Genomic DNA, 15,055 nt, shown 5'->3' with positions numbered 1-15,055 from the left:
TGTCCTCATAATCTAATTACCTTCTTAATGATTTTTTTTAGTCGCCTTCTGTTGGTGTTTAAAAACTTCCCAATCCTCTAACTTCCCAGTAATTTTTTTGCTCTATTATACACTCTCTCTTTGGCTTTGATGTTAGTTTTGACTCCTCTTGTTAGCCACAGTTGTGTCATCTTTCCTTCTTCCTCGTTGGGATGTATATATCCTGCGCCTTCTGAATTGCTTCCAGAAATTCCAGCCATTGCTGTTCTGCCGTAATCCCTGCCAGTGTTCTTTTCCAATCAATTCTGGCCAGCTCCTCTCTCATGCCTCTGTAATTCCCTTTACCTCACTGTAATCCTGATACATCTTCTTCTCAAATTTCAGGGTGAATTCAATCATATTGTTATCATACTCCTCTAAGGGCTCTTTTACCTTAAGCTCTCCAATCAACTCTTATATTCAGATTGAAACATTGAATATTAGCATTGGTACATCATGTTGCAGCTGTGGATTTAACAAGAAGTTTTCGCTCACAGAACAGCCACTCGCTGGATTTTTTTCATTTTTTGCACCATTCTTTGTAAATTCCAGAGTTGTTGTGCGTAAAAATTCCGGGAGATCATCAGCTTCTGAGATACTCAAATCACCCTGGGTGGCACCAAATTAATTAGCTTGTTTATTTCAGCTTTTTTCTTAATGAGGAGCCGAACGCGCTCCGGTGTGCTCCAGCTAGCACTGCACCCCTAGTCATAAGGAAAGATTACATAGGCTAGGTTAATTCTCACCTGAATGTAGTAGGCTGACGGATGACTTTACTAGGTTTATGAAATTAAGAGGAGCATAGATAGGGAGTACAGTAGGAAATTTTTCCCCATTGCTGAGCTATCTATAGGGTGCATGAATTTAGTGTAAGGATAAGAAATGATCTGAAGAAGAACTTACCGTCATGTGGCTGAAATCAGGAATACACTGCCTGAATGTAGTGGTGGTGGCAGGTACTGTCAGAATATTGTTCATGTGCCTCGTGGAGTATTCCTTTCAATATTGGGCACCTGAAGGACACATTTTCGTCTGACTCAGGCAGCCTAGAAGCGGAAGGTGTCACCTTCCGAGGCATCTCCTGGCAGTCCTTAACATTACAACCTGCCTGAGTCCATTTGACAGGTGGACACTCCAGCTTGGCTTCTAACCCTCCCGAAATGGAGGGCTCTGCAGTCCTAGGTTGGGATGGACCGTGCATAGTGTCAGGAAGTCTGGCATGTGGCCAAAGCTTATCCGCAGGACTAATAGCTGTCAGCATTCAGAGAGGAGGCATCCAAAGCAGCGGGGTTGGAAAGATTGGACATGAGCAGCCTGAAGTCATGTGGGCTGAAGATATTTTAAGTTAGGGAATTAAAGGCCAAGAGTAATGGGCAGATGAATTGTTCAGAGAACCCGATGACAGGAGTACAGAATTATGATAGATGAGCAAATGCAAGCAGGCTTTTCTACTGAGGTTGGGTGGGACTATAACTATAGGACATAATTTATGGGTGAAAAGTGAAATATTTAAGGGCAACCTGAGGGGGAACTACTTCAATCTGAAGTGGTGGATGTGGGTTTGATTTCAACATTTGAGAGAAATAGGTTAAGTATATTGATGAGAGAGGAATGGGGAGCTAGGTTCCATATGCAGGTCCTTGAGACTGGGCAAAGTAACAGTTTGGCACAGTCTACATGTGCTGAAGGGCTTGTGTCTGTGCTTTTGTGCTGTGTATCTCTATGACTCTATGGCAAAACCCCTCTCAAGGCTCACTACTTTTGCTGGATCACTAATCTCCAGAAAGTCCTTCTATGGTTAATGGGGTGCACACACCACTGTTGTAGGCGTCAGGTCAATAAACCCTTTTCTACATTGAATCTCAGTCTCTTCACTAATGCTTTTCCACTGATTCTGCAGTTACCAGTGTTTGCTGGATATTAGATCCATACATTTTCCCGGTTGTTAGAGAATCTGTCCATCCTTAGTCTCATTCCCCCCACGTGATCTTCTAAGGAGGAACTAGAAGGCCTCCAGAAGAAGTCAAAGGGTTTTGTTCAACACTCTTACAACAAAGACTAGATAGCTGAAGTTATCCTCTTTATTTTGCGCACAAATCCATTATATTATTTGATGGTAATAAGTCATAATTTTCCCCACAACAAATCATAGTCTGGAAGAGTTCTCAAAACAGCACTGGAGTGGTTTACAAATTTAAAAATGTGTGAAAACAGGTTGTCACCTAGTGGGAAGGGAGCTGCAGAACTATGACTACCACATTTTTGCATTACAAAGCAAAGCGGTGGATGTTTGTCAGATCCTAATGAATCAAGGATTAATTTTATTCACCAGATACATCTATACGTATTAGGAACTTGCTGTGGTGTGTTGGCCAGTGCATGACAAAAAACAACAACATTCAACAATTATAAAGAATAAAGCATTATATAAAAATACAGTTCGAGTATGGATATGGAATAAAATGTCCATAAATACATAATGGATCCACTCTCTCACGAGGGGCATGGTGCATAAAAAGGTGAGAGAATCATACCAAATGAAACAGCTGCAAACCATAATGGTGCTTGGTAAAAGTAACTAAGAAAATATTTTGATCTGTGAAATGTAATATCACAAGAGTTTTGAGCAATGTATTAACACCAGAATTAATTTGCTGTTGAGAATCTCGGTCTAATATACTCTTTTTGGTGTGATTGCTCACTGAAAATCATAGATTGCACCTTGAAGTTCTAATTCATGTTGAAAATAGGATTGCACATATAGTCTTGACACCAGGAAAGCATGAAGCACATTGATGGGAATAGCAGATATACAGTAAGTTCTCAATCTCTTGCTGTGGAAATGATTGACTATACTGGGCTGAGTTGACTTTATGTGTGATTTGTACTTAATAATTGGGTACTAATTGACCCAGTTTCTAGGTTGACCTCTCAAAGGTCAATTCCAATTTTCATTTTGGGAAGGAATTGTGCAGTGCAAACAGATTATTTGGTTACTTTCAAATTAAGCCACTTAAAACTATTTGAATAAGGTCTGGGAAGTCAATTACCTCGGTTACTGATTCAATCATGTTTGTAACTTGCTCTGCTGAGCAGATCCCATTCCTGGACTGAATTATCCCTCCATTTCATGTGCGGCACAAAGTGGATGTTTCTGATCCAAGTGAGAATGTAATATGGACAATACTAGATTGGCCACTTTTATACAACCTCCCAAATTTAAACTGGAAAAGAGAATGTAAAAATAATGACTGACCTTCATAGGATGATTTTGTAAAATTTAACAGCAAAAGCATTCAGCTATGCAGAAATTAGTCCTGATCACTCACGATTGTTCTTCAAGATTACTTTTACTGATGATGCAAATCTCTCCACAACTCCATGGCCATATTTCAGCTTCTCCCTGCTGCAGCATAATTTAGTTTTATTCTATCTACCATAAAGTAATTAATAGGTTCTATAGAACTTTTGAGTGTATTACATACCAAACTTGGAAGGTTATGCAGTGTCTATGGAAATGAATAAACAGTTGATGTTCCGAGCTGAGACTCTTATTGAGGATTGAATAGAGTCATAGAGTCATACAGGAAACAGACCCCTCAACTCAACTAGTCCACGCTGACCAGGATTCCTATTGATGCTAGTCCTATTTACCTGAGTTTGGTCTGTATACTTCCAGTCCTTTCCTATCCATTTACCTGTCCAGTGTTGTTCATGTGCCTGCCTCAACTACTTCCTCTGGCAGCTCATTCCATCTATGGAAGATGTTCCCCCTCAGGTTCCTATTAAATCTCTTCCCTTTGCACGACAAACCTAAGCACAGTAAGTCTTGATTCCCGGTCTTGAATCCCAAGGATTCATAGTCTTCGAACAAAAACCAGCCCTTCGGGCCATCTAGTCCATGCCAAAACCATTTAATCTGACTACTCTCAATGACATGCATGAGGACCATAGCCCTCCCATGTCCCTACCATCCATCTACCTATTCAAACCTCGCTTAAGTGTTGACATTGAGCTCTCACCACCCTCTAAGTGAAGACATTTCCCCTCATGTTCCCCTTAAACTTTTTGCCCTTCAATGTTCTAAGGAATAAAGTCCTAACCTATTCAATCTTTCCTTATAAATCAGGCTCTCCAGACTTGGTAACATCCTTGTAAATTTCTCTGCATACTTTCAACTTTATTTACATCACTCCAGTAGGTAGGTAATGAAAACTTCACGCTTTACCCCAAATGAGGCCTCACCAAAGTCTTATACAACCTCAACATGACATCCCATCTCCTGTACTCAGTACTTTGACTTATGAAGGCCAATATGCTTTCTTTACACCCTATTTGCCTGTGATTTTATAATCTCTATAGCATCACTCATTTTGTTACACTCAAATGAGTAAAGTTTCAACCTGTTCAGCTTCTCTCCACAGCCCAGTCCTTTGAGTCCATGCAACATCCTTGTAAATCTCCTTTGTACTCTTTCCAACATAATGACATCGTTTCTACAGCAGTCTGTTCCCAGCTGAACACAGGGTGGCTCAGCAACTTCCTGTAGAACTATAATGTAACATCCCAACTTCTGGGCTGAGTGATGACAGACTTGATGTAAAAGCATCATTGAAGAGACCAAGATATCAAACAACCTACTTAACTTTAGGGATAAACCTTTGAGATTGTTGGGATAGCAGGACGGTGAATCAAGCAGTTTATCTGTAAAGAATAATAATTAGTCTTCAATTGATCGTCTGATCCATTTTCATGCGAATTAACATGGCCTTGAGGCATTACTGTGAAGAGATCAAGGGAGATATTTGTGGTATGCTGGCTAATATTCATCCTTCAATTAGCAAATAGATTATCTTCTCACCTTAATGACATTTGTGGGAGTTCAATCTGGATTACTGAGTTCAATCTGGATTTTGTGTTTTCTAGATTATAAAGGGGATGGTGCTTCAAGAAGTACTTTGTTGGCTGTACACACTTTAGGACTTCTGTGTCTACTCCTATCCCCAGCCACTTCCATAGTTATCTGTACTTGATTGCAGTTAAACCTGCAAAATCCTTAGGGACCTTGACAGAGGAGATGTGGAGTTGGTTTCCCTTGTCTGGGATATCTAGCACCTGGGGGGGGGGGGGTTCACATTCCTAACAGAAGTGAGAAGTGATTTCTTCATCCAGGTAGAATAGAATAGAACTTTGTTGTCACTGCTCAAGATAACAAGATTGTGGTGCTACTCCAGTTCATGCAAAAGAGATATTTACAAAGCATGCGGTACGGCTTAATTAAAAAAAATAATTCCCATATTTACATGCAACAAGTGATTTGGATAGTCCATACCACTCAAAGGCCATTCACAAGTGGGGTGTAACATTATTCAGCTGTACAACAGCCCTCGGGAAGAAGCTGTATTTCAATCTGACTGTTTTGGCTAAGATGTTTCTGCATCTTCCTCCAGATGGCGGGAGGTTGAACAGACAGTGTTCGGGTTGGGATGGGTCTTTGAACGTGCTGTAGGCATTGAACGTTGTAGGCTGTCTCCAGTCTGGTAGTTGAGCCCCAGTGAAGTGCTGAGCCATCCTAATCACCCGTTGGAGTGCTTTGTGATCTGTCTTGCTGCAGCTAGAGTACCCCACTGTCATTCCGTATGTCAGTATGCTCTCTATCGTATTGGTAAAAGCTGGCCTGCAATTTTTGGGTGAAATGGTAAAATTTACCCAGAATTTTTCACAGATGAAGAAACAGATCAGCTTTGGACCTCACTATCCAGGAGAGCCGTGGGGCTCATTCACTTAGTGTACTTAAGGCAGATGAATAGATTCAAGGGAGATGGGGTTAATACAGGAGAGTGCTTTTGTGGTTAAAAATAAAATCAGTCACAATCGTATTGAACGATGGACAGGATATGAGGGATTGAATAGGATACTCCTACTTCTATTTATTATGGCCATTTTACGTTAGCACTTGATTGTGTAGCGACACTTGCAGGCTGCTCCGGGCTGTATATTAATGCATACACTGCATTTCACTGTATGTTTCAATGTACATATGTGCATAGGTTCCTTAAGGTTGCTATAACCTGCGATGGTATGGGGTTAAGTGCCCATACCTATTAAATATTCCCATGACGTGTGCCTCAAACAGCCTCTGACAACCAAGTCCAGCTCCTGGCCGTTATGTGTGTCTTAGCTACTAAGCCTGGAGGAACCATTTCTATTGACAGCAGAAGGAGCAAACGTGGGTTACTGGCCACATAAAACCGGTTGCTTCAGGCAGATGGGGCTCATCAACCATGGTTGGCAGCTCACCTAGGAGAAGGAAAACTCTAATCTCAAACCTCTGCTGCCCTGTGGCTATACCCACTCATGGGGAAGGCTTCGGGAGTAGACGCTGAGTGAAACATCAGGAGCTGGACTCCCTAAGGCAGTCCTACATTTGAGTTCAACACTGACTGGCAACTCCTGCAACACTGCTGGTACCAAACTGTATCGGTCTCTGCCGTTCCTTTGAGTTCATCAGGTGCATGGGGGTGGCGAACTTGCTACAGGGCCAACATCTTGCTCTCCATATCGTACTGCCCAGACATGTGTACCTAGACAGCTAAGGTGCAACATCCATGGTCGACCCTGACCGACGGAGCAACATATGATTTATAAATAATTCTAATCTAATCTATTGGGTAGTCCTGGGAGGCAGGTATTTTACTGCTAGTTTTCTTGAGGCTTTCAGAAGCAGTGATAAATATAATTTTATAAACTTTCTATTTTTCTCAGTGTCAATGAGAAATCATCACGTTGAATACAGAATAATATCAGTTTCTTAACTTAAGAATCCCTTTTGTCAGAAGAGACCATTAGCATGTAATTTTCTGATGCCCTTTAAATGCTGCATGGTTCTTTATGACAGATAAACGTTTGAAATATGTATCTAACTTCATTTGGTCTGCAGCTTATGTTCCTTTACTGAGAAAGCTCTTCCCTATTGCTTGCAGCAGACAGTAGTAAGCACTAATTAATTATTTTATTCAGATCATGGAAAACACTTCTGGAAGTTACAGATAAACTTTACAGCCAATCTACCAATACTTTAAACATAGTTCAATTTTGCAAATTCTAATACATGCTCCAACCTGAACAGAGCTTTTACATGCTGAAATTAGCTCTTGGATAACTTATTTACAGTATTTGGTCGAGGTTTAACATTAGAATTCAGCGACCACAGAAAAAGACAGATAGCATGTAGTGCATTCACCTTAGTTATCTGGACTGGCTTATAAAATCTAATACAAAATCCTCTTCTGTTAATTACTAGTTTCTAAAAATATTTGATTCAAAGGCATCAAAGTACATTGCTGACAATGTTTATTAAAAAAAACAATAAATAATAGACACAATAAATAGTACAGATCTATTTAATCGAACGGGCAGACATCTCAATAACCATGCCATTTTCATTTAAGCTACCCTAACCTTCAAAGATGAACAGTTTTAAAGGTCAAAATATATATGTTGTAAATCTGAGGGGCACTGCCTCAAGTATTCATTAGCAGGTATGTTAGCCTGCAAAGAGTGGTTTTGTGAAAAGCAGAAACTATTTCCATACCTGTCAACAGAATCCAGGACCTTGTGAATGTGAACAGGCATTGAGTTAGCTGGTTTCTATCAGCTCAGTACCATTACACACACAGGTATTGTGAAGTATATCTTCTTGCTGAGACCTGAACCGAAATTAAGAATAAATAAAACTATGCATGTAAAATTCCATTTTAATATCAGTGTAATGAGCAGCCACATGCAGTTTTGAAATACTGCAGCTTTTACTAGCTTTGGAGTTATGCACTAGATTAATTGACAAGAGAAAGCACAACCAGGCAGGTCACCATATGTCATCTCCAGCACTGCTTCGGGTGCTGGCTCTTTCCCTGTTCTTGATCCGTAACATTTCCATAATGCTGCGAGCATAAATATCTCGCAAGTTAACGTTGGCAATTGAATCGAATGCCGAATTTTTGGTGAGCTTCTTCAGAGCGTCATGGTGTCGAAGGGCTGCCTCTTTCATCTTCTGGGTCATGTAGCAATTAGAAAACCTATCATTTATAATAGCTATGGGCAGTGACAAGACCAGGATACCAGTCAAAATACATAAAAAGGCAATGATCTTCCCACTGGTGGTTTCAGGTCGGATATCTCCATAGCCAACAGTGGTCATGGAGGTTGTTGCCCACCACCATGCACAGGGAACACTAGAGAACGTTGTGCCTGGGACGCTGTGCTCCACAGCGTACTCCACTGTCGAGAAGATGGAAATTCCCACAGAGAGGAAAAGCAGAAGGAGGCCAACTTCTTCGTAACAGAGAGCAATTGTCATTCCTAGAGATTTCAGACCTGTAAAATGAATAATAATATACCAGTGAGATCCAACATTCCATAAATTATGACAGATAATTCAACAATACCCGTCCAATCGATGTCTCACTACACCACAGATAATTCAATAGTACCCATCCGATCAGTCCCACTACATCCCAGATAATTCAATAGTACCCATCCGGACGATGTCCCACTACACCCCAGATAATTCCATGGTACCCGTCCAATCAGACATCATAGTGCCAGTCCTGAATTAAACAAACATCAACAATTTGAATGACTATCGTCCCGTTGCCCTCACACCAACAATAATGAAGTGCTTTGAGAGATTGGTCCTCTCCCAGATTAAAGTCACTATCCCTGCTACACTGGACTCGCACCAGTTTGCCTATAAAGCAAACAGGTCCGCGGAGGATGCCATCTCATTAGCTCTTCACACTGTCCTAACACACCTGGAGGGAAGGGCACATACGTGAGGATGTTGTTTGTTGATTATAGCTCTGCTTTTAATACTGTCATCCCCAGCAAGCTCATCTCCAAACTCCACCAGCTAGGCCTCAGCTCATCACTCTGCAACTGGGTCCTGAATTTCTTGTCAGAGCGCTCACAGGCAGTGAGACTGGGCCCTCACCTGTCCTCCACTACTACCTTGAACACCGGTACACCACAAGGTTGTGTACTGAGTCCCATACTCTACTTCCTCTTCACTCACGACTGTGTACCTGTACTGAACACCAATACCATCGTCAAATTCGCAGATGACATAACAGTGATCGGGTTGGTCTCCAACAGAGACAAATCAGCGTACAGAGCGGAGGTACAGAACTTAGTGAGCTGGTGCTCAGAGAACAACCTGTCTCTTAATACAGCAAAGACTAAGGAGCTAATTATCAATTTTGGAAAGTCATGGGATGACTAGTGCACTCCAGTCTACATTAACGGAGATATAGTGGAGAGAGTGTCCAGTTTCAGGTTTCTGGGAATACACATCTCAGAAGACCTTACATGGTCCACTAACACCACTACCATAGTTAAGAAAGCACAGAAATGCTTGTTTTTCCTCAGGACGCTGAAGAAAGCTGGTCTACCTGAACAGATGCTGGTGATCTTTTACCACTGCACTATAGAGAGCATCTTAACATACTGCATCTCTGTGTGGTATCTCAGTTGTACAGCAGCTGATAGGGAAGCACTTCAGTGGGTCGTCTCTAGCGCACAGAAGATCATCGGGACACAGCTCCCAGCCCTGGAGGACACCTACAGCTCTCGCTGCCTAAGGAAAGCTACAAGCATCTGTAAGGACAATACACACCCACGCAATCATCTGTTTGAACTTCTTCCAGCTGGCAGACGTTATAAGATATTCTATGCCCACACTTCCAGACTGAAAAATAGCTTTTTCCCCAGAGCTATAATTGTTCTGAACCAATCGATCAAGCATCATCCATAAATTTGTTATATTGCTACTTTAATACCGGTTTTATGGCTGTCATGCATCTGAGTTGCACTTTTGTACTGCTGGACATAGCTTGTACTGGCTGGTTACTTGATTTTATTTATTGTTTATTTATTTTATTTGTTGTTTTATAGCATTGAGTATGAGAGTTGCAAACTCATTTTCGCTGTATTGGTGCCTGACAAATTGTACTATGCAATGACAATAAAGATATTTCAATTTCAATCGATGTCCCACTACATCCCAAATAATTCAATGGTACCCATCTGATCGATACCCCACTAAACCCCAGATAATTCAATAGTACCCGTCTGATCAATGTCCCACTACACCCCAGATAATTCAACAGTACCCATCCGATCGATGCCCCACTGCACCCCAGATAATTCAACAGTACCCATCCGATCGATGCCCCACTGCACCCCAGATAATTCAACAGTACCCATCCGATCGATGCTCCACTGCACCCCAGATAATTCAACAGTACCCATCCGATCGATGCCCCACTGCATCCCAGGTAATTCAACAGTACCTATCCGATCGATGCCCCACTGCACCCCAGCTAATTCAACAGTACCCATCCGATCGATGCCCCACTGCATCCCAGGTAATTCAACAGTACCCATCCGATCGATGCCCCACTGCATCCCAGGTAATCCAATAGTACCCATCCGATCTATGTCGCACTACAGCCCAGATAAACATACCATTGAGTCATAAAGCACAGAAACAGACCCTTCAGCCCATCTAGTCCATGCTGAAATAACATTCTACCTCATCCCATCGACCCACACCTGGTCCATAGCCTTATATATAATTGTAATAACAAAATTGTGATACTTAAGGTAATCAATTATTTTTAATTACGAAACAGAATTGAAAGTCATTCGAAAATAGCAGCAGTATTCCACTTTGAGGACTGTGGGCTGGCTTTGACAGAGAGTTCTATAAACAGCTGTTTTTCTCAGAGACCATTATGTTAGATTTCTCTCTATGCTTGCTGTCATTTCTCTTGCAATTATTCATCCTCACCTACAGATTTGGGGCAAGACTAACTCCAGGTGAGTACTAGCTCAATAACTTACCCATTGCACCAGTGCAGACAAAGTGAAAGAAATCCAAATTAAATCCTAGAGTTATGATGCCCAATACATTTGGGTGCAAGGTATGATTTTCAGTGAGAGTTTCTTTCTAAAAATGACAGCTAAATGGAGGAGTGTGGTATTTATAAAATGGAGCTAAAGCAGTTGCTGACAGTACTCCATTCTTCTGATTTAGCAGCTGTGCAAATCGAGGAAATATTTCCTCGCAAGATGGTTCTCTGTGTTTGTAATCACCTTCATACATAGTAAAAAGTCTCTCATATCACTGATATTAATTGGATGTCCTTGTACTTGGCTGATGTGTTTAATTATCCAATTAGCCCTGTCTCCTGCCACACACTGCACCCAGTGGAGCAGAGAAAGACCACTGCATGATTGCCATCCTGTGTAATACTTTGGCTAATTACCTTGGCGTGCAAGACAAAATATTTAGTCTGCTCTGATATTAAAAGAGGTAGAAATTTAAATCTGCAAAGTGAACAGCAAAGTATATTTTAATAGTCAATCTGCTGTGTGACTATGCTGCTTTTGGTTTGAAGCTCACTTGATGTACAGTATTATTTTAATCAAGATAATCACAAATATTCTACCTTCAGAATCAGATCTGTTACACTATGCTTTTGACTTACCACCACTACAAACACACGACCCAATGTCACTTTATGTACATACAATGTCTATCTATCTATCTATATATATATATATATATAACAGATACGTGTACATTGTGTTTTATAGGATTTCTTTTATACTTATATATATTTTTGTTTTTTTTGCGTGACTGTATTATACTGATATCTTATATGTGCTATATGTGCCTTGTGCTGTGCGGTGTGATTGTTGGTACTGTGTTTTGCACCTTGGACCTGGAGAAATGCTGTTTGTTTGGCTGTATTAATGATATTCATGTATGGTTGAATGACAATTGAACTTCAACTTGATAATAAACAATCTTGAATCTTGAAACTTGAATTTGATCTCTCCCTATTCGGGATATTTCCCCTTTCTCTGGCTTGTATGGTACTAAAAACTAACTTGCTTGCCAAACGCAAAAAAATCTGGAGATGCTGGAAATCCAAGGCAAAACTTACAAAATGCTGGAGGAACTCAGCAGTTCAGGCAGCATCTATGGAAGTGAATAAGCAGTCGAGCTTTTGGGTCGTGACCCTTCATCAGGACTAAACTTCTCATCTACTTTTTCCACTCCTGAGAGATTTGCTTACTCATTGGTTTTGCTTCTATGGAGAAAACTTGCATTCTGTTTCCTTTCCATTGGAATGTTTCTTGTATTGACTACCTTGTAGGTTTTTTAAGACTAAAACACAGAACATATAATATTATAGGCCCACAATACTGTGCTGATCTTTTAACTTACTCTAAGATCAATCTAACCTTTCCCTGCCACACAGCCCCCCCATTATTCTTTCATTTCTGTGCCTATCCAAGGATCTCTTAAATGCTCCTAATGTATCTGCCTTCAGCCCACCCCGGCAGCATGTTCCACGCTCCTACCATTGCCTGTCTAAAAATCCTGCCTCTGCCATCCCCCCCCCCCCTGTACTTTCCTCCCAAAACCTTAAAAGTATGCCCCTTGTGTTAGCCATTTCTGGACTGGGAAAGTGTCTGGCTGTTCATTTTATCTCTGTCTCTTATCATCTTATACACTATCTTATCAAGTCACTTCTCAGTCCTTTCTCTCCAAAGAGAAAAGCCCTAAGTCGCTCAACTTTTCTTCATAAGACATGCTTTCTAATTCCGGTGGCATCCTGGTAGATCTCCTATGTGCCCTCTCCAAAGCTTCCACATACTTCCTAAAAAGAGATGCCCAGACCTAAAAACAATACTCCATGTATAGTCTAACATGATGCAGAGGTACATCCTAGCATGAGCTGGGAGACATAATCAGTGAAGTAACCTGGTGTGATCGGGTGTTTTGGGACTTCCAGCATCAGGCACTCTCACTCAGGTGACCTTCTGGCATGTCCCAGCAGCATTGGCTGATGGGCCACACCTCTTGATCCATAGCCATCAGGAAACTCTCTCAGCAGCCTCTGTGACGGTCCTGATGACTCTTTTCTTTGCAGGCACCATAATGCCAAGGAGGGAGTAGGTTCTGTGCAGCAAGTAGCCAAAAAAACCTTTACACTCCACCTCTATAAGCGCACATCGTGCCCTCCACCCCTGTCTCTGGCACTGCTCTACCAGCTCCTGGTATTTGGCTTTCTTACGCTTAAACTCCTCTTCAATCCCAAGGAACTGTCAGCTCTACTGTGACCATCTGCTTTGAGGTTTCTGACAGAGTGACCATGTCAGTCTTCTGGGATGACGATGCGATGAAGTCGGGGAACATTCATTGCTGGCTAAGATCCACTTTCAGTTGCTAGTCAGACACCGTGTCAGTCAGAATTTTATAGAGATGCTACATTACCTCATGGCTCATGATCTCAACCTTCAGACTAACTGGGAGAAAGACTGCATTGGGAGATCTTTCTGAATTGGCGGAGGAAGGATAGGTTGCTGGTTGTAGGATAATAACTACAGATGAACTTGGTGGTATTGAACTCCTGTACCTCCTGCCCGAAGCTGAAGAAACTTGGCCTGGATAGTGAGGGTCCTAGATCGATGGATGCCGCTTTCCTGTCACAGCACTCCTTGTCAATGTGCTCAGTGACAGGGAGGGCTTTGCCTATGATGCGCCAGGCTTTATACACCACTTACTGTAGACTTTTCCATCAATAGGGTTAAAGACTGTAAATTATTTCATGAAGCAACTGCATTAATTAAAAAAAATTAAACCAATACTTATTAGAAATAGCATTGCACAAAATAGCAGTATGTGAAATGTGGAACTTACCTGTTGAGTGTCTTCCAAGTTTCAACATGCGCAGTGATCTCATTAATCTCAGGATCTGGACAATTTTCCCAACGTTTTCCAGTTCTGTAGAACCTCCATAAAGCTGCTCCACCAGCATGGTGATATAAAACGGGACCACAGCAATGAGGTCAATAATATTCACCAAGCACTTAACAAATCTGCACTTGTTCTTCACACATAAGAATCTTAGTAGATACTCTGCAGTGAACCAAGTTATGCAAATATACTCGACTGCATTCAACAAGGGAGGATCCAGTACGTTATACTCAAGAGAAAAGACAGCCATATTTGCAATGGAAATGAGGACAAATGCCACAGAAAGGATTCCAAATGTCTTAGCTAGCTTTGAAGAATCAGGTTTTTCCATTATGACCCACAGTTTTTGTCTTAGTTTTTCACAAATCACTCCGGAGAAATCTTCCTCTTCATTCTCAATCAATTCCGTATCGCGTTTTATATCTAAGGCTTCATTAATTTCTTTCCGCCTGTAATATCTTTCTCGGCAGCAAATGTCAATGTTAAGTTCATCTATTCCCCAGTATTCAATTTCCTGCAAAAATGACATTGCACAGAGTTCTTCGTTTACATGCAGCTTTCCAGTCTTGTAATAATGTATAATGTACTTGAATGTCTGTGAACTCCGATCAAAGAAATATTCATTGTCCACAAAGTTGGCATCGTCGCAGAGATCCAGTATGGAGTCCTGTTCAGATGTAGCCAGCTTCCCCAGGCGTGTTTCAGGATAGCACAACAGAGTCTCATGTGACAGAGTGAATCTGCTGCCGCCGACGTTTATTATAAAGGTGTTTAAAGGATTTTTATTCAAGTGCTCTTCACTGCAAAACACACTGGATTCCAGAGAGAAGACAGAAACATGGTCTTCATTCCGCTCAACGAACCAAGGAGAACAGTTGGAAGACTTCATGGTACATGTTCATTAATGATGACCTGAAAATTAAACTGAGTTATCATCGTTACTTTCTACTAGAAAATGACTGTTGGTAACATTGGAAGGCAATCACTGAAATTTACCTTCCACATTTTTATTGGAACATTCTAATAAAGTTAAAGTATGTTATGATAGGCACTTCATGGCATGTTTCATCACAAAGTATAAGTCACTCAAGCTATCAAACCATTTTTCTGTGCAATACCATTTCCTCCCTGCAGTGTTTCATTTAACCTATCTTTCCTCACACGCCCATGGACTCTCTCATCCACAGAATGCTGGGGGATCTCAGC

General features: G+C 41.3%; 1 protein-coding gene across 1 annotated transcript; it reads right to left on the bottom strand.

Annotated features, from left to right (window-relative positions):
• Window positions 1-7,284: 7,284 nt before the first annotated feature.
• On the bottom strand, window positions 7,285-14,738 carry kcnv1 (potassium voltage-gated channel modifier subfamily V member 1). Its single transcript, XM_072251088.1, has 2 exons — window positions 13,793-14,738; window positions 7,285-8,394 (listed from the first exon to the last, which is right to left on the bottom strand). Exons 1-2 carry the CDS (start codon window positions 14,736-14,738, stop codon window positions 7,886-7,888), a joined length of 1,455 nt encoding a protein of 484 aa, XP_072107189.1. The 3' UTR covers window positions 7,285-7,885.
• Window positions 14,739-15,055: the final 317 nt, after the last annotated feature.

The sequence above is a fragment of the Mobula birostris genome, chromosome 1 (assembly GCF_030028105.1).
Source record: "Mobula birostris isolate sMobBir1 chromosome 1, sMobBir1.hap1, whole genome shotgun sequence".
NCBI lineage: Eukaryota > Metazoa > Chordata > Chondrichthyes > Myliobatiformes > Myliobatidae > Mobula > Mobula birostris.
The sequence above is the reverse complement of the archived record's forward strand: the minus strand, read 5'-3'. Positions and strand labels throughout refer to the sequence as shown.